The sequence below is a fragment of the Ptychodera flava genome, chromosome 11 (genome assembly GCF_041260155.1).
Source record: "Ptychodera flava strain L36383 chromosome 11, AS_Pfla_20210202, whole genome shotgun sequence".
Lineage (NCBI taxonomy): Eukaryota > Metazoa > Hemichordata > Enteropneusta > Ptychoderidae > Ptychodera > Ptychodera flava.
Genome location: NC_091938.1, coordinates 32,340,656 through 32,363,923, shown reverse-complemented (window position 1 = coordinate 32,363,923; position 23,268 = coordinate 32,340,656). Strand labels below are relative to the sequence as shown.

The following is a 23,268-nucleotide window of genomic DNA, read 5'->3' as shown; positions in this document are numbered from 1 at the left end:
ATGGCCTATAAGAACACAAAGCACTTGAACGGGGAAGAAACGGCTAATCATCATACTATATGGAACCATGGAACCTATCAGCACCAGGCATGGTTTGGTCTATACCAATTGTTTACAGTGAATTAAGTACTAAGAGAATGATAGCAATCTGTTTGTTGTTTATGTTTATTCATCTGTTATTAGCTACTTATTTTCATAAACATGAAATTCTTGTCGTTTCAGCAATATTGTTATCATTGTGAACGCATGTCAAAGAGTTTTGGAAATCACAATACGGACACTTTAACGGCAGTTTAATGGTATTCTTTTGTGTGTCTACATGCAAGTCACTGGTATATGAATACAAGATTGATGACTCAGAGACTATGATACTGAACAAGAAACAGCAACATATTTATTGGCTGATGTTTTACATTAGAAAATGAAAAACTCATACAATGAATAGAACAATCTTCTTAATGAATAAGAAATGAAATGACATTTTGAAAATTGAAAAATAATACCCAATTGACTACTGTTAAAGATGGAAAGGTAAAATTTCAAAAATGCAAAAATTCTATTGACCAATCAATGAAATCTGAAGATTCCGCTGAAGGCTCGATTTCAACAATCGTAGAGATCAATAATGTAAAACAGGAGAAAATCGTGCGTTTGAATTTCTAGTTATAACGGAATCATTAAGGTTTGCTTGTAAGGGATAAAAGCTGTCAACATTCCTATATAGTTTCACCTGTGGGGCACTGTTTGCGCCAATGCGTTTAATTAATTATTGGCAGAAATATAATTTTCTTACTAGCAATATAAGGGAATGACGCAATCCCTGAAATAATCATGTCAAATCAGGCCAAATCCATTAATTGGATGGTTGAATTGAATAACATGAGGAGAGAGAGAGAGAGAGAGAGAGAGAGAGAGAGAGAGAGAGAGAGAGAGAGAGAGAGAGAGAGAGAGAGAGAGAGAGAGAGAGAGAGAGAGAGAGAGAGAGAGAGGCACTAATCGAGTGAAAGAAGACTCGGACAAATTAAATACGTAGACAGACATGTAAAGATCGAAACATGGGCAGAAGGGCAGTCAGATATAGACATAAGGGAAGGGAGACAGGAGTAGAGAGGCAGAGAATGGTCACCTACCTAGACAGAGAAAAAGAGCGAAGTGGGCCTACACTTATGGCGAATTATTGCACCTATGAGCAAAACTAGATTAAATCCTACTAAAATTCACCACAAAAGACATTTAATAGTAAAATTGTAATATCATAAAATTGGTAAATGAATAATGAGCCTTTCAAGTAGACTGGAGATATCGGCTTGTAATGATGTGAATATAAAGTTGCAAATGGCAGTTATCTCTTGTCGGATATGATGATAATTTTGTTCCGTCTATTAAATTTCCCCTCCATTTTCCATAAATTGTGAAAATTGATACCTGAGAAATAGAGAAAGTGTACACAAAGTGACCCACTTTCAGTACACATGGTAACAGTCATGCTATGTGCCCTTCCGAGTGAACGGGGTTTCAGTGTTAATTGTGAATTTCTATCTTATTGAGAAATGTTACCGAGTTTGTTGGTGTCAATACAATGACACAACACATCACTGCGTGTCAATTGATTTCAATACGAAAAGTGAACTCGAACGGCAAATACAATACGGATTGCTTTCCGACTGGCAAATTGTTCATTGGTACGTGAAACTCTTGAATGGTGTTATCTCGAATACTGCAACGTCGGCCGAGACAGCCACGCTCTTATATTTAGTGCTATACCATCGTCGTAAACCACGCGCCTCTTTACGGCAACAGCTCAGCGCTACCCGTCATACAAGTGTTGCACAATGGAACAGATCAGGCAATTTCAACTGCGTGGTTGATATTACCGTTCTCTTGTCTCAAGTTTTCCAGAGATTTTATAACTCTTTGCCTTTCTTCGTTTTTAGCAGCAAGAATGAAAGCGGACACGTCGATCTCGTTATTTTGTGTCTTGACGTTTGAAACTGCCCGCGCCATTCCGGACCGCTGCCCTCTTCCATCAGTGGACGAGATAGTCGCCAATGCAACTGTATCCGGTCGCCGATCGTTTCCGGACTGTTTCTCAACGCGCAGAACGATGAGTCGATAGAGTTGCAGCAGCACAACGAGCAAATTCTTGCACGTGAAAAACACCATCATCTGACTGTCGATATTGTACCTTACCAGCAGATACATACGCGTCGTCAGATACGGTCCGTCCTGCATCAGCAGGGTCAGCATAATCGCCCACACCTCCGTCTCACAGCAGTGACACGTCGGCGATGTTATTGACACCGTTCTCATTTGTGATGCCATTCTCGGCTTCCGTACTTTTGTCGCTGTCAACACAAAGCAGAATTGCAGGAGACTCCAGGACCAGACCCCCATCAAAATAATGATGAGTATTTCGTTGCATTTGACCTGTTCTTCCTTGAGTGCCTCCGTGGAGAATTCTAGAATATCAGCAGCGATACCGATATAGACCAAGAGTAACTGAGAAAGTTGGTCTCGTGTAATTTCTCCCTTCGGAAGGATCCAACGCCCGACAATGAGCAGTCCAAGTAGAAGTTGTTGCATGGCAAGAACCCATTCGTCGCTTTTCAGAGCGATTGGCAGGCGAAACTAACAAGAGACAAACATAAAGTCACAGTTTACAAATTTATGCCAGTGTTTCTGTACTTCCAACACAATTTCCAAAGACAACAAATTTGCAGCTTGCATGTGCGATATTGGTATGGGTTTGAAAACCCAATTTAAATCTATAACAGAATAGTGCCTGTGATAGAATAGGCTATGTACAAAAACAATAAATAAGTAAATAAATACCCCTAATCCAATGTCATTGATTTTCTGTGATTTTCCAGCGATGGGAGGGATGGAAAATTACTTGTCTCCGGAAGTCTTTGAGTTGCAAAGTCGAGCCAGACTTTCAAACAGTGTGATTGAGACGATATCGTTTGAGTCACGCTACATTTGATGAAAGATTTAACTGAATGACAGCACATTGTTTATTTGTTACCCTATCTAAGCTCCATCTTTAACAGGGAAAATAGTAATGTAAAGGCAAAATTATGTAACGTTGCATGCAATTTATCTAATCAATGACATATTCGACTATTTTTTCTTACTTCAACGTCTGCAATTGCAGGGCTGTAACGGCGTAGACTAATGCATACAGGGCAAAACAGTTACATTATCGATTAATAAGGTAAAGAAGAGTTACGCAAAATAGAGTTCATAGCAAATATTAAGGACACCATATAATATTTACAATTCCACTTGATTAATTAGCTCAGTTAACAACATATAACTATTGATAGCTAGATGAAATTTAATTGTACCCACTGGCAAATTTTAGTCCCCATTTCAGTACAATCTCTACCTAGTAGTCGGTTTGGTCTGGCAATTTACAGGTGTCCTTGAAATTTCCAGTATAGAAGGTTTCCTCTACGCGGAGTTTCCTGCGCCGCCGTGACTCTCAGTTCAAACGCTTCTAGCATTCGTAATTTAACGAATTTCAACATCGCAACTAATCAGGCTAGTTTGGGATTTTCAGAGACCTTTCACACATCATTTCACCACATGACGTTAGACCTTGAAGCCTTTCGTCTAAAATATCTTTCTAACGTCAAATATTCATCGCTGTGCATTATTTATTTTGTGTATCGAATTTTATGACTCAATTACTTAATTAATCTTGTCATTTCTGACGTTAATTCTGAACACGTGCACACCAATGTTCAATCAAATTTAAAAGGCGGCATTTCCACTTTGTATTTAAACCCTGAAAAGCCCTGCTCTGATAAGAATGTTCTTATTGCCAAACGTTCCTCAGTTTTATTATCAATGATATGATAAGCTGGAGAAGATGCTGATTACCTACGGTTCGATGTTTTCAAAATAGTAAAATGACGTGAGGGACCTGTTGAGATTCAAACGCATGCGTACATGGGATTGTTTACAACCCTTTGAGGTATGTAGCCCAATATCACAACACCAAATTGACATCGTGAGCCCGGGAAGATGATGATAACCCGCAGTTCAATGATTGCAAACTAATAAACTAAATGAAGAACCTAGTTGAGATTCAGAATGTGTGCGCATATGCGATTGCTGTCAATCATTTGACACAAGTGCCGTTTATGGAATCAAACCGAACTTGGGGAACACGGCATTAAGACAGACAAATTGAGGAAAGGATAATTAGATTTTAAAAGTATGTGACGAGGAAAATATTCTTAATGCAGCCCACTCTACTCGCCGTGATTTCAACTCACTTCGTATAAAAATGTGCAAATGTACACTACAAACTGATTAGCAAGTCAAGTACTGTATCAGATGTAATCTCCTAGTGTTTCCAAGTATCTGATTTATTAGAATTGAGTTTCCATAATTTAAACTGTGTATTCTTTCCCTCAAATCTTACCCCTGACATGGTCGTCAGTGCCTCGTCCGCTTTGAATACGTTCAACTCCGAGCAATTGCTCATTCCATGGCTATCCCGATATTCCAGACGCCTTTCCAAGTTCACAAGTTCCATTATCCACATGCAGGGAAGTACGGATCCCAGATAAAACAAAACGCTGGGACAAAACCTGCACAGGAGGAATAAAAAAGTGTACAAGAATTTATAGGGGAACGTAAAGGGTGATATATCTAGAAATGAGGCTGATTTTAAATTTGAGTGTACACTGAACTCGTCAATGCTTAATAATCTAACTGGTTTTGATCAAAGTTTTACTGCGAGAAAAAAAATGTCGGTTACGATTAAGATGGTAAGGTACAAGGGTGCCAATCATAAACTCTCATTTACGACCCCAGATAGAGCCGGTTTTGCCTTTGTACAAACAGAATTTCTGACTACATCAAGTGGGCTTAATCAACAATAAAGAGGCCACGGATGTATTTAGAGCTAGTATTATCACTTGTGAATTTCGCTTTTCATGTATATCATTAATTATGTGACGTGAGTGTTAAACCTGGTCCAGATAACTAGGTCCAGATGGCCTAGTTTATGTGTCTTTCCACCTCTCTTATTCCCCTTCCCCATTATTGTGTAAAAACCGTACGCCTTTACGGATATAAAGAAGGAGACAATATGACGACAAAAAGTGTACGCATGATCACCAGCTTATAAATAACGGCTAAAATGTCAATGATACGCGAAAAAACCCCGTGGAATCTGGATTGAATGGAAATTTGCCGGTCGCAGTGGAACCTTTACATAATTGCCCAGTGACGCCAGTTTCACATTAAAATGTTTTCAGAGTCACGTATTACAAGCTGAGAGAGAAAGTTTAATTTAAATGGAAGAGAAATTCAATCTGTAAGACAATAGGGTTTTCAAGAATTAACATGCGTTTATTTCATGATCCTCAATGCACTATGTAGCAATGAAGTTTTAAAACTCAAGGTTTATATTGAAAAGGCTGTTTACCAAAACCAAGGATTTGAAGAGAAATCAGATTAATGGTTTGAATCAGACAGTGTTATTATCAGATGTCTGCAGTCTTGTCACGAACCTTGCCTGTCCTGACTTGATAGAATATAATATAGCTAACACACCACAAATGCAGTCATTGTATATTTCATTCACCTCATCATCAGCACATTTCTTTAAGTACACCTCGAGGGAACAGGTTAAACGAGGTCGGCGCAAATTTCAATCTTCTGTCATAGAAATAAGCTGTTCGTTGTTGAAGATAAGACAACAAGTCGATCTCGACACATTTTGCCCGCGGTGTTTTACGGGTAAATTTTCGGGTATTAAATATTTATTGGGCAACCGAAAGCTGTAAACCACAACTCTCCTGCTACGATTTGAAAGAATGTCCCCTCGTCCACGTTTTCCCGTCTCGCACACTCCTCATCAGAAACAAACAAACAAACAAACAAACAAACAAACAAACACCGCACATGCCCTCTCCCCGCCATTCACTAAAACTCTGGAACCCCTTCTCCGAAATACACAACCCCTAGATGTCCCCCCTCCTTTGCTCCTCAGCAAACACCCCACTAATTGGGGAAAATGCGCGTCCGCCCTCCTATCCTTCAAGAAACTGCATGAAACACGTTTCCATGCGAACAACCCTCAGGTGAAACACACCAATACCCATTATCCCCACTGATCACGTAAACAACATTTTTTTTTACCTTGAGAAAAACAGATCTCAAGATGCAACCGAAAATTAAGATGCATTGAAACATGGCTGTAGGATCCGAAATGGATCAGTTCTAAAGTGGTCAAATGGAACGCCAGATAATAGAACACGCTATAGCCGCCAGTACTCTGCATGATAAACCAACGCAAAGCCAAACTTTATGAGTGCTGTGCAGAGACAACTGTATAAGGTGAACTCCGCAGTTATCCATATCACAGCCCCTGAAGAGGGTTAAAACGACCACGACTTAATATCACGTGACGTTTCTTTTGGGACTATTGAGTATTAAGCCCGTAGAAAAGCGATTTACACGTATTGTGAGATTACATCCAGGAGAAAAGTAATTTCTTGCGAAAGAAAAGCTTATATTGATTAGCCTGCATCAATGGCCTCCCGGGTCGTTTATAATACCCGTCGACGACATAAAGTGGCAAAACATAATAAAATACAGTAACAGTAATTGCGACCCACCTTTATATAGATGTCAGTTGGCAATATAAGATTCAAAATTATTCCGGGTTCTGATAATAACGGTAAGTAAAGGGACAGTTATCCGAATGACGCACAATAAATTGCAATAGTATGGCTCCGCATGCATCTTTTGTGACATGTGTTATTACGACTGACAACACATATTAACTTTTGATGGTTCTTTGGCGGCTGAAGCGGCAGAGATTATGACAAAATTATGGCGTTATTGCGGTATACATTACGATGAATTTCCTGCCATCAACGACGTGTTGTCTTGGGATGGCGAGATGAACTGACTATAACTCGGGTGATGACGAGAGCTAGCTGAATGTCAATAACCTTTTGTGATGGAAGCTTCGTTGACTGACACATGACTGAAATAATATACCTGAAGTTGATTATTGAAGAAGACGTTGAAATATTGATGGTTGGACTTGAGATACACTGGAATACTGCAGATGGTATTATTGTGGTCTTCAAACCCGAAAAGTGTAAGGAAACATACATAATCCTGTCTTCATTTCGTTCAATGATAGAGACACAAATATACATACATGACGAGTGTACATGTATTTAAAAGCTGCATAAGCTGTATCTTTTGGCTGTTTTTTTTTCAAAACTGTTGTTTTTTGGTTTCCCTACACTTTCTGCATTGAATCCCTAAACTGTAATTTAATGCCAGTGTTTATAGCATATCAACACAACCTATATGAGTATAATCTACATTGTTATTGTTGAAAATTGTATTCAAGTCCGGACTAGATAGAATTCATTTGTAAACAATAAACAATGATCACTGCACACATACAAGCTGTGTTGACAAAAAGAATACGCGAAAGTTCAGCATGACAAACGGATTAGGGTCAGACACGGTAGTTGATATACAGAAGCAGAATACTGAAAAACTTGCCACAAGTTACAGCTTATGTCCCTCTAAACACGTATAGCAATATTCGGAAGTGTCACTACTTCCGTCACACAACTGCACTCTTCTTCAAAATAGTTTAAATTGCGTAGTAAGCATATCCAAAGGTGAAAACGTTTCTATTTAGATTCAATTCTATATGAAAGTTTGTTGCGCCATCGAAGACACTTCAAAGAAATTACTTTACTTTTCAATTGTTTGATGAATCAGCTGTATATGATTAACTTTATACAGACAGTTTCTATTATTTTGGATAACACGGAGCATGCGTAATGCTCGCCGCATCTGTACAAACGTGACGAAAGATTGACATTTTCGATCGGCAGCTGTTGACGTCGATGGTACAGAGCCGTGCAATAAATTGCACAATTCCTTTCTGACAGACGTCCTTGTCACCAATGGAAGCGATTCTTTTCTATTGACGACAATAATACTGACTTGCGGCCAACTAAATTAACTGCTAGAATTGCCAGTTGCTCTTTGAAAACTGTAGTCACGCACATCAATTATAACACAATGTGACTTAATTAGCAACATTTGTTTGGTTTCCTCATCTACAGACAAGTAATTTCGGAGCAGCTTTTCGTCTTACAATTTTGACATGAATAAGACCATCTCCATTGCAGTGAAGTTAGTGATCGACTAAACAAACAAGGCATCGTGGTAACTGTGATTTCAACCGTGCGTTTCTAAGAACCATCATAAAATGTGTATCTTGGATAAAGTGCCAGGCTTCAGACATGCCGCTATTTTGCTTCTGTATACCATTCAGCACTGAACGCACGATTTCACATTTTGTGGTGGCTATAAAAGCATAACAAAAAGCAAAATTAAATCACGTATAATGGCGACTCAGTTTGAACAATCTGAATGGTAAAAAAGCTGATTGAAAGTGACATTTGTTAATCGCTATGACACGCTCTTCACGCTCTTGGCTTCCGCGTTCACGAAGGTCAAGGGAAAGAGGTTTGCTTTTCTTTGAATGATATAAAGATAAACACTCGGTGTATAGGAGAGAGAGAGAGAGAGAGAGAGAGAGAGAGAGAGAGAGAGAGAGAGAGAGAGAGAGATTATGCAACTAAGAACACGTAAAGCTGCAGAAATGGTGCAATTGATATAATATATATATATATATATATATATATATATATATATATATATATATATATATATATATATATATATATATATATATATATATATATATATATATATATATTTATCACATGAACTGGCCCGTATCTCCACCTGTGTGACGTACACCAGCACAGATAAGAAATCCGTATTACCCCTGTTGTACGTCATCAACCGGAACTTTTTTCCTGCAATGGTACCGTTCGCACATGCACGTCGCAACACAGACCGATTTGTCGTGATCGATGCCGTGCTCTCATGGCATTTTACAAAAAGGTGACCCGATAAATCCAAATATGGAAACATAGAAGGCATGTCCAACGAAATTTCGAGTCGCTAAAGCTTTAGCTATTCCCAAGAATCGAATGAGGATACCGTCGATCGTTTTAATGGCTCAGTAACGTCACGGCACCAGTCGTAAAGCTCAATGTGGACGTCGTCGTACCTGGCGATCGCCAAGCGACGTCGTACCTGGCGATCCCGGTTGGCGATAAACCCGAAAGATACACCTCAACGAAAGTTCAACTTAATAAATGAGTACCGTATAATCTTCGGGAAAGCGACATAGAAGCCATAAGCATAAAGTCATTCGACGAACAACGATAAATTTCCTTCATCACACAAATTATTCCGTTGTTTCTCGATCGGAATCAAACCTGCAGCGTAAGGCTGTAGTGAAGACATAAGCTGTCGACCTGTACAGTGCAGCGCTGTAGAATCCGATGTATTTCGAAAGTTGACTCGGACAACACTCACAACAGAACAGAGTTCCCGTCAAGTAACAAAATTGGGATGTACCTACGGGCGATATATGTGTCACAGCAAACATCAAAGTCCGTAAGACGAAAACATTGACGACTGAGATGGCCACCGGCGGAGACCGGTGACGGCAGCTGTGCCCACTACAAACGTACACTGTATGTGTCATCGATCTGAAACTTTCGGGCTCGCCAAGATTGTAAACTTGTGATATTTTAAAAGCCACAGGATCTCTAAGAATGATAACTACTGTTTCGATCGTGTCGTTGCATTAACTTCATAAATATAATTGTAAATATTCTAAATAACTCAAAATACTGTGGTTATCCGTCGCTAGCGCGGTGAAAGATATGTCCGCCGATGGCAGACTTGCCTTGGCATCGGTCCAGCGCGAGACAATGATTGACAGGCGCACGTGACCGAATCCGTATGTCTGATTGGTGGAGATACCATTCGGATGTATCTAATTTTCAGGTTAATGGGATTTATGAATGAAAGTATACCTGTAAACATTTGCACTTCTCCTGGGTGACTGGCCGCTTTACTCATAAATGTAACTAATCCGCGTAAATAAAACACAAAATCGCGATAAAAATCATGCAGTTTGTTACAATAATTTTGATCCATCCACATCACAGCAAAATAAGAAGACTGTTCATGTGATAAATATATAATCCCATGGTATTTTTCTCTGTTTGACGTCATCGTATACTCGTGTTTTTCGCGGAGCCGCACAACTTCTCGCCTTCGGCTCGAAGTTGTACGGCTCCGCGAAAAACACTCGTATACGATGACGTCAAACAGAGAAAAATACCATGGGATTATATATAAATATATATATATATATATATATATATATATATATATATATATATATATATATATATATATATATATATATATATATATCACCAGTTTAGCAGCTAAGCGTGTTCTTTGAAAAAAATAAAAATATATATATATATATATATATATATATATATATATATATATATATATATATATATATATTGTGTATCAATATATATATATATATATATATATATATATATATATATATATATATATATATATATATATATATATATATATATATATATATATATATATATATATATATAGTGTATCAATGTTCCACTCTGAGCTTGTAAATCCCGATATTTCGAAGGGACTAAGGCTTAGTCCCTTCGAAATATCGGGATTTACAAGCTCAGAGTGGAACATTGATACACTCTAATACATTATTAACGATTGAGACTATATATATATATTATATATATATATACATATCGCAACTCCAAAACTGAAATGACGCGAAATGAAAAACCTTGCCGTAACAAAACTTGCGTTTACAATGGTGAGACTGTAAGTCAAGAAGTTCTGACAGTCACTTGTCGTTGGCAAGGAAGGTAATTTCAGCCGAGATTTCAGATGAATAGCCAACTGAACTTAAGAGGTATTGATCCCATCACGTTCTCCGCTATGCGACATTGTTGAATCCCCGATCAATTGATGTGTTCACATCTGACTTTTTCGCTGGCATTATTTGCCCATTAGTTGAGACACGAAATGAAGACAGTGTGTAATGGCCTTTGCTACTGAAGTCAGAAATGATATTGATTGACTTTGAGCATAAACCTGAATGCCAACCACATCTTATGAGGGACCGTTTTGTTATAATGGGCCATGGATGGGCAAGATATTTCAAATTTCCTCTCTCACGTTGCCCTGCAGTACATGAAGCGATCCTTGATGAATCGATCGAGAGATTTTAGTTAAACCGCTCTGATTGGAAAATACATGTGATGACCCCTCGGGAAATTTATAGATCGACAAATTCTAGATAGAAGGCAAGATTTTTATGACACGGACGTCATCTTAACCGATATTTTCTTCAAACTTTATATTCACAAATTACAATATTTAGCTTGCCAAAGGTTAAAAATGTTAGTGGTTCTCAGAGAGTATTACGGAATAAATTTTCATTGCTTTAGTAAAAAATGTATTGTCTGATTTCTAGTCAATCCTTCAAATTCCTGTGCTGTAATTTCAGAAAAGGATGGATTTTTTCGACATCGATTTTGCTTTTTTTGATGTACTGTCATTCACACATGTCAAAACGTACATCTACCAAAGCATGTACAAAACATGTACCATGCGTATGAAAGGTGCATCTGTTCAAACTCTTCCGCTACAGTGCCTTTCCTATTGAAACGTGTCACACAAGAGAAATGTGTAAAGATCATAGAAAACGTTAGCGGAGTCGCACTGTAACATGATTTTTTTGTTCGGTTACATCGATGAAAATGAATAAAAATAAACTTCATCTTATTAGCTGCTCAAGTAATAAAATCAAGAAATGAACGAAGACAAACACAAAACAAAACAAAACAAAACAAAAACACAAAGTAATATGCAATCGTCACACAAATGAAAAGGCAAAGAGGAGCACTGCAGTAAAAGAATTATCTGATCAGTCACAACATGTGTATCCAATTCAGAACTCATATATTCAGTTCAATGCATGTTTACGTGAAGGAAACAGGATTTGATGGAATTCTTCATTTTTCTGTTGTGTATATATTGAAACACAGATACTGGCATATTACTTCAAGAAACCGATATATTTGTGAAATTTGGGCCGCAATGGCCAATCGTTCTTTTTATTTAAAATAAGTTTGCATGGAAAATAAGCAGTGTCATTTTGAAGATTGTCTAGCTATTTAGAAGGCTTGATTGGCTATTTGGAGTATATAGGTATATGGAAGAGATGTTCGTTGGGGCGAGTGCGTCCAGCATTTATTTGGCATGGTGGGATGAGAGAGAGTATAGTCTTTAGGCTATTCTATATGTCAGTGATTATCCCCCTCTTCTTGCTGGTAATGCACTTACAAGATTCGTGAACATACCGATGGTCTAGTTCAGAAAAAATGATACCTCGTGGACTTTAGAAGACCCTATCAATGACATGTTAGATAAACGTACCTGTGTCCTCCAACCCTCCCCATTCATCGATTGGACGTTCCCTGGTCACGCTATCAATCGAGTTATCTCGCATCTTTTTTCATACTAATGACATTCATTGGCATTTACGTACCTTGTCTCGATTACTGTTTATTACTGTTTATTTTCACCTCGTGATGTCTTCAATGACAGTGAGAGCTGCACTGATAAAAATCCGTAACGTATCAGATGAAAATCGTGGAAACACTATTAGTGTAAAAAGGTTAAGTACGCGTTGGCGATGACGCGCTGTTTCTTGGGTGATCTTAAAACGTTTGATAAAGTAGTTCGTTTTTCTAGCTTGCTGTTCAATTCAGGTATTTCCGGAAATATTATTTGAATATTCGAAAACCCGAATAATGTATTCGTCAATTTTTTTGCATTTTCATTTTAATTTTGCCAGTGTATTTACAGGCACAGTAAGTGTAACGTTCGATAAAACTGCCATTGCGTTTTTGTAAGAAAACAGATATAATTATTAATAGTTGTTTTCTTCTTTGAAATATTTTAAATTTAGCATGCTGTAGAAAGAGAAGAAAGTATCATTAAACTAATGAAGCATTCAGCTTGCAAATTGTGTGCAATGAGTGACGTCAAAGTAGACAAATAATGAATTCTCCACGGGACTTGAATTCAGCTGTCCAGGATAACATTGTACTAAAGGTCGGACAAGTTGAACACTAGGCATTTTGACATGGTTTTAAGGTAGAATGCGCTTCGGGGACAGATATTCGGACTCTCAAACTTTTACAATGCTGATATTTCTCTTGTGGGGGTTCATTTTAAAGCTCTAGGCGTAAGGAAACTTTTCACCGGCTTAGGTTTTGAAAAATTTGAAAATTTTATTTTTCTTTATAGAGTTAACACAGGGGTGGCGGCCATTTTGAATTTAAATATCGGTAAATCTTGGATTATTTGTTTCTGTAGTACTAAAATTTGCACGGTGACCCCCCCCCCCCCCGGTTTTTATTCTTGATTTTAAAAGAGAATGGTTGAAAGATTCCTTGAGGAAAGTTTGAGCAAGAGTTTATCTTTCATTTTCGAGGTGCATACTACCTTAAGGAGTGAAACAAAAGTTGGAAATACATAAAACGTCAAGACAACACAGCTTTATTTATTACCATATTTAGACGTCATTTAGTAATGATTTATTACTGTTGTAAATGATAAACTGTGACTAATTCTATGTATCCGTTCATCTAATATTTTGAAACCACGCTGTTATTTTTCACGTATGGATGAAAATGTAATATCATCAATAATATCGGATTCACATTGCATGAAGGAAATAAGTAATCTCCTTGTAAGAAATAACTAAGCAGCGGCTATTAGAAATGACCGTAAAAAGCTGCATAGACTATACGTATGACTACATAGGTAATACCTAAATGATGGCAAATCCAGTGAAGCATTATGTACATAAACTGTACAAGCGTGTTCTTGACAGCTTGGCATTTTACAGTATAAAATCGAATTTACATTATCGATGAAAAAAAAATCAAAGTAGTGCCGTTATTCTGTCAGGTATTGCCTTGATTCCATTGGAACCTTCTCTTTGTCCATGCTGTAATCTATAGAAGTCAGCCCTTTATATATTAAGTACTAGTAATTATAGAAGATTTTAGATTATAGCTTACGATGTAATATTTGCTCCTAAAATTATACGGTATCATAACTGTCGGATTTGCAGAGGTGGCATGGGAACGTATTCTGTGTTTGCTTTAATCCCTAGGATCGGTACATCATCCTTCCACAAACTTTGTCGGCAAATAAGTGTACATTTGGCAATATTTCAACACAGTCTCTGGCAGCGCGCTTCTTACCGCTGTTCAGTGTGACCTATAGGGCACAGCAGATTGGAAACAAGCGGCTAGGTTAATACCTGCAAATATTACGTCGTTTTCGTTCCCAGCTGTCTTTGTCCAGGCTTATCGTTTCCTTAGGGAGTAATTACACAGTTTTCTTTCAATTTAAGATTCATCCCACCCGGTTTTTCAACATTATAGGTGATAACCGGATACTTAGGTCAATGCCTTGCACTACTCGGTCGATATTGAGACTGCAAGCATGATAGCCGACAAAGAATAGATTTATTGAAGGTAAATACCATAGCTCATAAAAAGGGGAAAGCGTTGGCACGAACGAACAGCAAGCAACCGGGAAATGACCGTTAAATTGCCCCTTTCTGTATATAGGTCATATATCCAGCTATTAAGATATATACTACAAAGATAAAACATCATTTACTGACTTCTGTGATAGAAAACTGATGTATGTGGCCAAAGGCTCCCGCAAGTCAAAAAGTCTGCCTAATTATATTTGTACCCAGCTTTCTCTCTGTACGTCAACTATATCCTTTACGTACCAGTCAATAATGGTAAATGTGGGCTCCCAACCAATGACCCAGTCGGAGATTTACATAAGAGAGTGTTTCTTAAGTGTAGTATGCACCTCGAAAGTGAAAGACTTAAACTTTTGCTCTAACTTTCCTTAATGAATCTTTCAATCATTCTCTTTCAAAATCAAGAATAAAAATAGGGGGTCACCGTGCAAATTTTGGTACTAGAGAAACAAATTACCCAAGATATACCCATATTAGAAATTCAAAATGGCCGCCATCCCTGTGTCAATTCTGTGGAGAAAAATAAAAAATAAAAAATAAAAATTTTCAAATTTCGAAAAACTAAGCCGGTGAAAAGTTTTCTTTCACCAAGAGCTTTAAAATGAACCCCCGCATGTTGTATATCAGAAGAGAATTGTAAAAGTTAGCGAGTCCGAATGTCTGTCCCCGAGGTGCGTTCTACCTTAAATGTATTTATGTTTTTGCGAGGGGTGAGGCTATGAAACGACTACTATGGGCCCTATAATTACGGGAAAACAATATTGTTAACATGTTAACTCGCCTCTTTTATGCAGCTTCAAAATGCCATTAAAATGATAAGTAGTAAAAAGTCGATTCCGTTTTGTTTAAAAGATATGAAAATAAACATTTAACTGGCTTTGACTGTTATTCAGCAATTTTCAAAAAGTCTGCCTATAAATGTGACTTGGCAGCAATATTTGCCTTAATTCGTTGCGTTACAGTGATGACGATTTTCTACATTATTTCCAAATTTAGGGTTTTGATCTTCATTGCCAGCGGAAGGACGCCGACACCTTAATTACTCTGTTTAAGAAAATAATGCACTTCATCGTCTAACTCGGTTACTCTGCCTAATACTCCGAAAGTACGAACTTCAATTTTCCTTAATATTAAAACTGTACAGGTTAAAGCTCTGTGATAGACTTACCACTTCCATTCCTTTCCCTTTCTCAACTTCAGTGTCAGAGTGCTTTCACATGCCAGCCCTAGCAGAGACACCAACAAAAACCAATAATACTGATCCTTCCTCACGTCTACCACTCTCCAAATTGCTAAAATCCCATGAACAGCAAAGAGAGTCCGGACAGTACACGCCTTGACAACGGTGATCACGGCCATGACGTCGTACTGGACAAAATCAACGATCCATGCTGCAGATATCCACTGGTGTTTCATTTATGAAACGCTGGGACTTTTTGTCGTCTTGTGCTCTGCTTCATCTTATGTTTACCGTGCAGCATGTTTAACTTCGTTTGTAGGCCTACTGTAAAGCTTTTCCCGGGAATTCAACGACGGTCGACACATCCTGTTTATCTCAGTTATCCCGCATCAGCGTGAGCACATGCATAGATTTCGTAGTTCTCACTCACAGCGGTGGCTTTTCTTCATCCTTCGCGTCAATCCCGCTGACGGAACAATCTTAACTGTTCGTGATATCAGAATGACTTGCGCTCTAGTGTCTCACAAAGATTCGTACGCGTTCGTTCACAAACAAATGCTGAGCTTTTCACCACCGTCAAGGTAAGTTCAACAACAAGATAAATAATCCGATAAAGTTCCTACCACATCCAAGTCACCTCTTAGAATCTGTACCGATGGATGCGTATACATGCTTAATCGTCATTTAAATCACGTCGGCAGTGTAGTGAAAGCAGGGCCCTTTGACGTATGGTTACCATGTGTACAAACACTAAACAAAAGAACATCGCTACATGTAGCCGATCCTTTATGGCAGGGTGCAGTAATTATAAAGTTGAGGTAAATCGTATCCATACAATTGTAGTTTAAGTTTCTCGTCTACATTTTATGAATAATTCGGTTTAATCCTCCCAAGAATGGCCAAATGAAATGTCAATGCTACCACATCAGAATTTCATATCACCACACTGACCCCAGATAGGCGGCATGAACTTTGCAGATTAACCCTTTGAGCGCCAAAGTCAATTTTTGTCGCCTATATCAAAATATACACCAGTCAATTTTTTTCTAATTTTTGCGAAAATTTTGATATAAATATGAAGCCAATAAAATGTGATATTCATTTGGTCCAAAATTGTCGTAAAAATTACAGAAAAATTCACAAAATTGGTAAAATGTTGCACACTATAATTTTGGTGGGAAAAATTACAGCGCTCAAAGGGTTAAGGTTGAGATTTTATAAAAGCAATTAGTTGTAACCTCTGACATTTTCAGCAAGTAAAGAAGTATATATTTTTTATTAGACTCCTACCTGAAGTTTGTTGAGATTACAAATATTCGCCTTGTTTTCATAATACATCATATACATTAAGCAACGTTGTTGTTTACTAATAAATTTCAATTCGGACTAGAATTCAGATGTCAACAATAATTCTTGACCGCTGAATGAGGTCAGTAGGTGAAACGCACGTGAGCCAGGTGAATGAGAAATGAGACAGGAGAGCGAATGATACTGAAATAGCGTAAAAAGAAGCAGAACGAAAAGTTATGTCATTTATGTATGTTGACACTTTGAATATTTGTTTGGAGGTTGAAAATCGAACTTCAACTTCAACGGAACTTAAATTATTTGTTTTCTCCGCGCTGTGGCGCAAAAATGTACGGACGGCCTGCGGTCGGGAATACCTTTTTTGTGACAGCACACACATGTACACGCTGTTAGATCAGAGTTAATCGTCCCTACACAAGTATATTTCGGTTATAACAGCTCCTATCAATTTTATAAAATTCGAATCATAAATTTCTAGGATAAGTTTTTTGATAACACCGCACAGAAACTTACAAGGGTACACTTTTCTCCAACTTACTACCCTGGCTTCTGACATTTTTGTTCCGAAAAAAAATTCTTTCGTTTATCGCTTCTGTCTCTAGAGGGCGACATTTACAGACAGCCACTATGGCAGGTGAGCATCCATATGGTATTATAATTATGTTGAGTACTATTAATAGAGTAGTTATCTGGGTTTCATGTTGTTTCCATGTAATGTGAGTGTACTCTCAATAATAAAAGCTGGAACTTTTTTCATCCCTACATTTCACACTTAATGTGACATTCTGCAAGCTCGCTGGCATTTAAGCATATTTTGTTAGAAAACATTTGTAGATAGAAAAGCCACGTGGTAGTCCAATTCAAAAGCACTGTTTTTGTATATAAACCTGCAAAAAAAAGTACACTAGGACACAAACAAACAATTATTTCTATCTGATATTTCGACTGGGAATATTTCCAATATTGCTTAAAAACTGTATTTGACATAAAAAGCATATACTTTAAATATGATAGAGAACAAATGCCTATTGTTGATTAAGTTTTTGCAAATGCTATAAAAAGGCAATAACTTTCAATACTACATTAGAAAATATTCTACACTTAAAAACTGTATTTGTAATAGAATAAATGCATCTCGTCAGGCAATTTGTAATTCATGCACAACATTTTATTAACATTTTAAAGCAAACAGCACATCCACTTCAAACAGTGTCAATATACTTACAACAAAAATAGTTTCTTATAAAACTATACATTTTACTACAACGTAACACTTCTTTCTTCAATCATTTTAACAGCAAGAACAGTTCAGGTCTCAATACCACAAATGATTAACAAGACACTTCCATATCAATTGCTTGTGTGTCAAACTGTTTGCTCAGCTGTGTGTACGGAACATTGTACAAGTACCAGTATATGTAAGTGTGTAATGTATACATACATGTACAATGTATACAGGAGGCATATATGTGGCATTTTATGTATACATGTGTGTAGATACAATGTGTATGTAGATACACACATATGTATAAATACATATATCCACATACATTACATTACATACATATGTACGTACATATGTATATATATATTCATACACACACACACACACACACACACACACACACACACACACATACATATATATATATATATATATATATAATGTGTGTGTGTGTGTGTGTGTGTGTAATTGCAAACATACATGTACAAGATGTGTTTATATATATATATATATCGTATATATATATATATATATATATATATATATATATATATATATATATATATGTATGTATGTATGTATGTATGATGTATGTATGTTTGTTTGTTTGTACATACCATGTATACATGTATGTACCAGGATGTGTTTTACATGTGTGTGAATACACAGCCAACTTTGATATTCATATGCTAAAACATCAACAAGATTTATAAATAATTCTCCAATACCAATTCCATGATAGTTCTCCTATTTTCATTTCAATGCAGTCAAAATTACCTCATGGCCATTCTGTTGTTAATTTAGCTCTACAGTACATCTCCACTCAAAATTTGAACCACAATGGTGACGTCATTGTTACTGATCTCTGGCAACGCTAAACCATTCAACTACCAAATTAATTGTATGTGCTGACAAACACTGTAAACAGATACACAAATCTCACTGATGCAGAATACAAATAAAATAGGAAAATAAGTTATTTCTTTAAATTACAGAAATAAAAGCTCTGTTGTGACAAATAAAATACATCTCAATATGTTCTTGAATATAAACGTAGCTGTGCAGGCAATGGACTTTCCATATATGAAAAACAACAATGAATAATACAGTGGATGCTGTATGCAAATATTGACATTACTGCGGTAAAATTTTTGCCACATAGTTGGGTCTGGCTAGATCGTCAAAGTCTATGCTTTTATCACAGCAAGCATTTTTTCTTTGGTCATAAATGCCATCATAAGACATTACTTTGTTCTCTTATTGTTGATTTTGTTCAGCTTTGTCATTTACAAGATACATGTGTGTTGTACTGTTGCCTGTGTGTACATTGCTGCAACTTTCAATGATGATGAACAATAGAAAATTCAGTGAGTGAAGTCAGTAGGGAGATTAATCTTAGCTGTTTTTTACATGCATCTATTGACACGATGAGAAAGGTGTACTCTCCTAACTAAAATTGTAATAAAGCATTTTCAAAAAACACAATTTGAATGCCTTGCCATTTACATTTGCTAACAAAGCAATGTTCATTCACAGACATTGGAACAGACTACTTGCTATGGATCATGTGGGTTGGGACATTTCTCACCATGTAGAGAGATAGTAGACAAGCCTATAATTTTACACTCTGGTAAATGTAACATATTAGATCAAACGGCCAACACATTGGAATACTAAAATATCTCATCTGATACTGACACATTAAACACAGCTTTTCAGCTCAAAATGTAACATAATCCATATATTATGCAAAATATTATGAAATTCACTTCAAAGCTGTAACTGCAAATGACAATTCATACCTAAGACCCAACAACTCTATGAGAAACACTGTAACAACCAGCAATGTATTATAGTACACACATAGGGTACTTTGCATGAAATCCTCCCTACGTCACACTGTAATTTATCTTCTGTTGTGTTGTTGAACAGATATTTGAATTGGCAGAATGTCAAATATTCATGGTCTAATCCTTGTTTTTTAAAGAAGGAATATATGTTTGTGGTTGGGGACTAGATGACTTCTATAGCCATGGCCACAAAGGGCTTTGCTGAAATTTACTAACTCATACTATCCCTTCCATTTTCCAGTTCCAAATTAACATTTGTGTGATTTTAATTATTTTATCTTTGCTAAAGTTATTGCCACCAAGAATCTCTTTTTCAACAGAATGATTCTGGCGAAAAGCTTTGCTTTCCTTGTTTCAACAGCAAACACAGACGAATCATATCTCTTTGTTGCCACATATTAATGTTCAGAGTAAAGCTTTCTTTTCTTTGTAACTCTGACTGAAATGAAAACATGCATACTGTGAATACTGAAAAAAATCAATAACTGTTCTGTGTGATTTTAATAATTGAATCACAGCTAAAGTTATCAACATCAAGAATCCCTTTTTCTGATAGAATAATTCTGGGAGAAATGAAACTGAGAGGGTGCAACGTCTTTCTGCTATAACTTAGTTTTGAGAATGGGGAAGCGTGATCTTTAAATAAATCTGGTCATTACAGACTATATCAGCTGTATTTTCATAGACACAGAATGCACAGGGTCGGTCATAGGTTGTGACATGCAATGGCCTGAATTCTGCTCTGGATTGCTTTTGAACAGCAGTCATACAATGGCTAAATAAATCCTAACAAATAATGGGACAAGTTCATGGAGTCAAGAGATTGGCTGACAATTGAGTGTTCATAGCAAACACAGAGTGATGTATATTTCCATTATCAACTGTGAAAGCTGGTAGTCAAAATCATGCATAAAGGAAAAAAGTTTAATCTTCAGCTGGCAGTTGTATGTCTTTTGAGAGAAAAGAGATTGCAGATAAGATATGTTAAAGCTTCTGTTAGTGGGTGCTTGCAACAGCTTTTGAAATACAAACTGGTAAAATACTGAGGTGGAAATAAAAAATGACCAACATGTACTCCTTTGACCTTTGACCTAAGCATTGTTGACAATTATGTATGAAATGTCTCTCAATCTAAGCAGAATATGATTTAAAATGAACTGTCGAAAAGCAACAAAAGTTGGAACTACTGCTGTACAGTGGTGTTTTTGGTTGTCATTGTCAAAGTCAAGACTGCTTATCTCATCTTGTTCAACTGTTTTTTAACAATACTGTGTCACTTATAATACATCATAAACCTTTGCCAGGGAGAGTTTCTGGTTCTGCTAAGGGGGAATTGTTGCTGTATTTGTCTTAAAACTGAGAAAAGTTGGGACATTAATTTTCTGGAATCAGTATTTAAAGCTTATTTTGAACGGTTTGATGCTTTCTGCCATTTGTCCAAAATTGTAACGAAATTTGTTATAAGTAAAGCAACACCAATCATAGCAGTGGGCCAATAGCTGAGGTGGTTGTGGTGACACCTGAAGAGTTGTTGAAGTCAAAATCCGCATGTAAACGATGCAAAACCGGTCAGAAAACAACCACCACAGCTATGATCCCACAGCTACACAAATCACTGCCAGCATATTTCAGTCTTGACAGCAAATAAAGTACTGTATTATATGCCTGCTGTCACATGACATACCAGTACTTTGTGTGGCGTGTACTAAAATATCACATGAATGCATGCAAACAATTATGTGATAGTATCTTTGAATGTCAGATAATATGCTATGATAAATTTGCCTACCACACAGATTGTTTAGCTGCTAAATTTCTGATCTATACTTTACCAAGTAAATGCTTTTCACACTGGAAAAGTCTCTAAATGTTGGATGAAGAATGACCTTGACCTTTATCAAAATCTTGAATTAGGTTAGAAAAATAGGACTTTAAAATTTGTCAATACAGGGTAAATGTACGGTATCTGCGCAGGTTTGCAACTTTTCAAAACAAATTTCTGACCTGTCTAAGCCTTCAAGATAAAATTGTACCAAAGAGGACTGTAACATACAGTGTATGTACATGTATGTTGAACTAGGTGATACAAACTTTCAGCAGGTATCTACATGTATATCATAAACATTCTACGAACTCAACTGCCAAATTACTATTCATTATTTAAATTTTTGGTGAACACAGTTTCGCATGCTTTTCCTAAAAAACACAGTGTAAGGAGTGCTTCTTCATTACACTTGCAAAAATAACTAACATTGCATTTTGAAATCCTAATATCATTTGACTTAGCAACCCCTTGACGCATCAATTATTCCTGACCAATGACTTATCACTTAATTTTTCAAAACCCTTTCATAGCTATGGTTTAGCCCAAAACTATTGTTTTTCAAAGGTGACTGCGGACCTGCGCACTGTGAAATGGGGTACAAAGGCTCATTACATCAATAAATCATGTCTGAAAACAGTTCTGCTTCCTTATTGAATGCAGAACACAAGCGGATTGTGACTGGCAATATCCACAATGAGCTGATAATGATAACCACTGAAAAAAAATAAATAAAAAGGAGTTGAAGTATTACCTTCATACAATTGCTGCAATTTCACAAAATATTTTTAACTGGGTGGTGTATTTTTCACAACATTGCACTGCCTGTAAAATGAACTTTCAGCTGATAGAAACTCAATGCAACTAATAAATATAGCAAATTTCTATTTCTCTAATTGCTAAAACATAACAGGTTAATATCATACTAATAAATAAACTAAATGGGTCAAATAATTTATGATGAAATAAATAAGTTTCAAATATTGAAGAACAAAAGCAGATGTAAATGCTGAATTAATCACACCATCGCCGGGTAGACACAAAGGGACAAGATTACACAACCAATGATTAGTAGTTTTTTTCTCTAAACTGAAAATGTAATAATTAATTTGAGGTTTGGTATCATTAGTGAAATTGTGGCATCTTTGCCTTTGAAAACCTTCTCAGTAATTCCCTGTTGAAAATAAAACATCAAAATTCTTGCATTCATAATTATTGCTTTGGCCATTCGATATACTAAAATTTTTAAACAATGTCTTCCCATTTTTGGAAACTTTCCTAATTTAGATTTTTCTTTCTTGC

At 36.7% G+C, this 23,268-nt stretch overlaps 1 protein-coding gene across 2 annotated transcripts; it reads right to left on the bottom strand.

The window, feature by feature from the left end:
- Nucleotides 1-369: 369 nt before the first annotated feature.
- Nucleotides 370-16,447, bottom strand: LOC139144109 (transmembrane protein 26-like). 2 transcript variants are annotated; one of them, XM_070714779.1, is made up of 3 exons: nucleotides 15,750-16,447; nucleotides 1,812-2,628; nucleotides 370-1,758 (listed from the first exon to the last, which is right to left on the bottom strand). In XM_070714779.1, the coding sequence occupies exons 1-2, from the start codon at nucleotides 15,756-15,758 to the stop codon at nucleotides 1,843-1,845; spliced, it is 795 nt and encodes a 264-aa protein (XP_070570880.1). In that variant the 5' UTR covers nucleotides 15,759-16,447; the 3' UTR covers nucleotides 370-1,758; nucleotides 1,812-1,842. The 2 variants fall into 2 exon arrangements, 1 of the variants encoding a protein (XP_070570880.1); XR_011554742.1 differs by lacking the exons at nucleotides 370-1,758; nucleotides 1,812-2,628 and adding an exon at nucleotides 4,433-4,601 and having other exon boundaries at nucleotides 15,750-16,418.
- Between the last annotated feature and the right edge of the window lie 6,821 nt (nucleotides 16,448-23,268).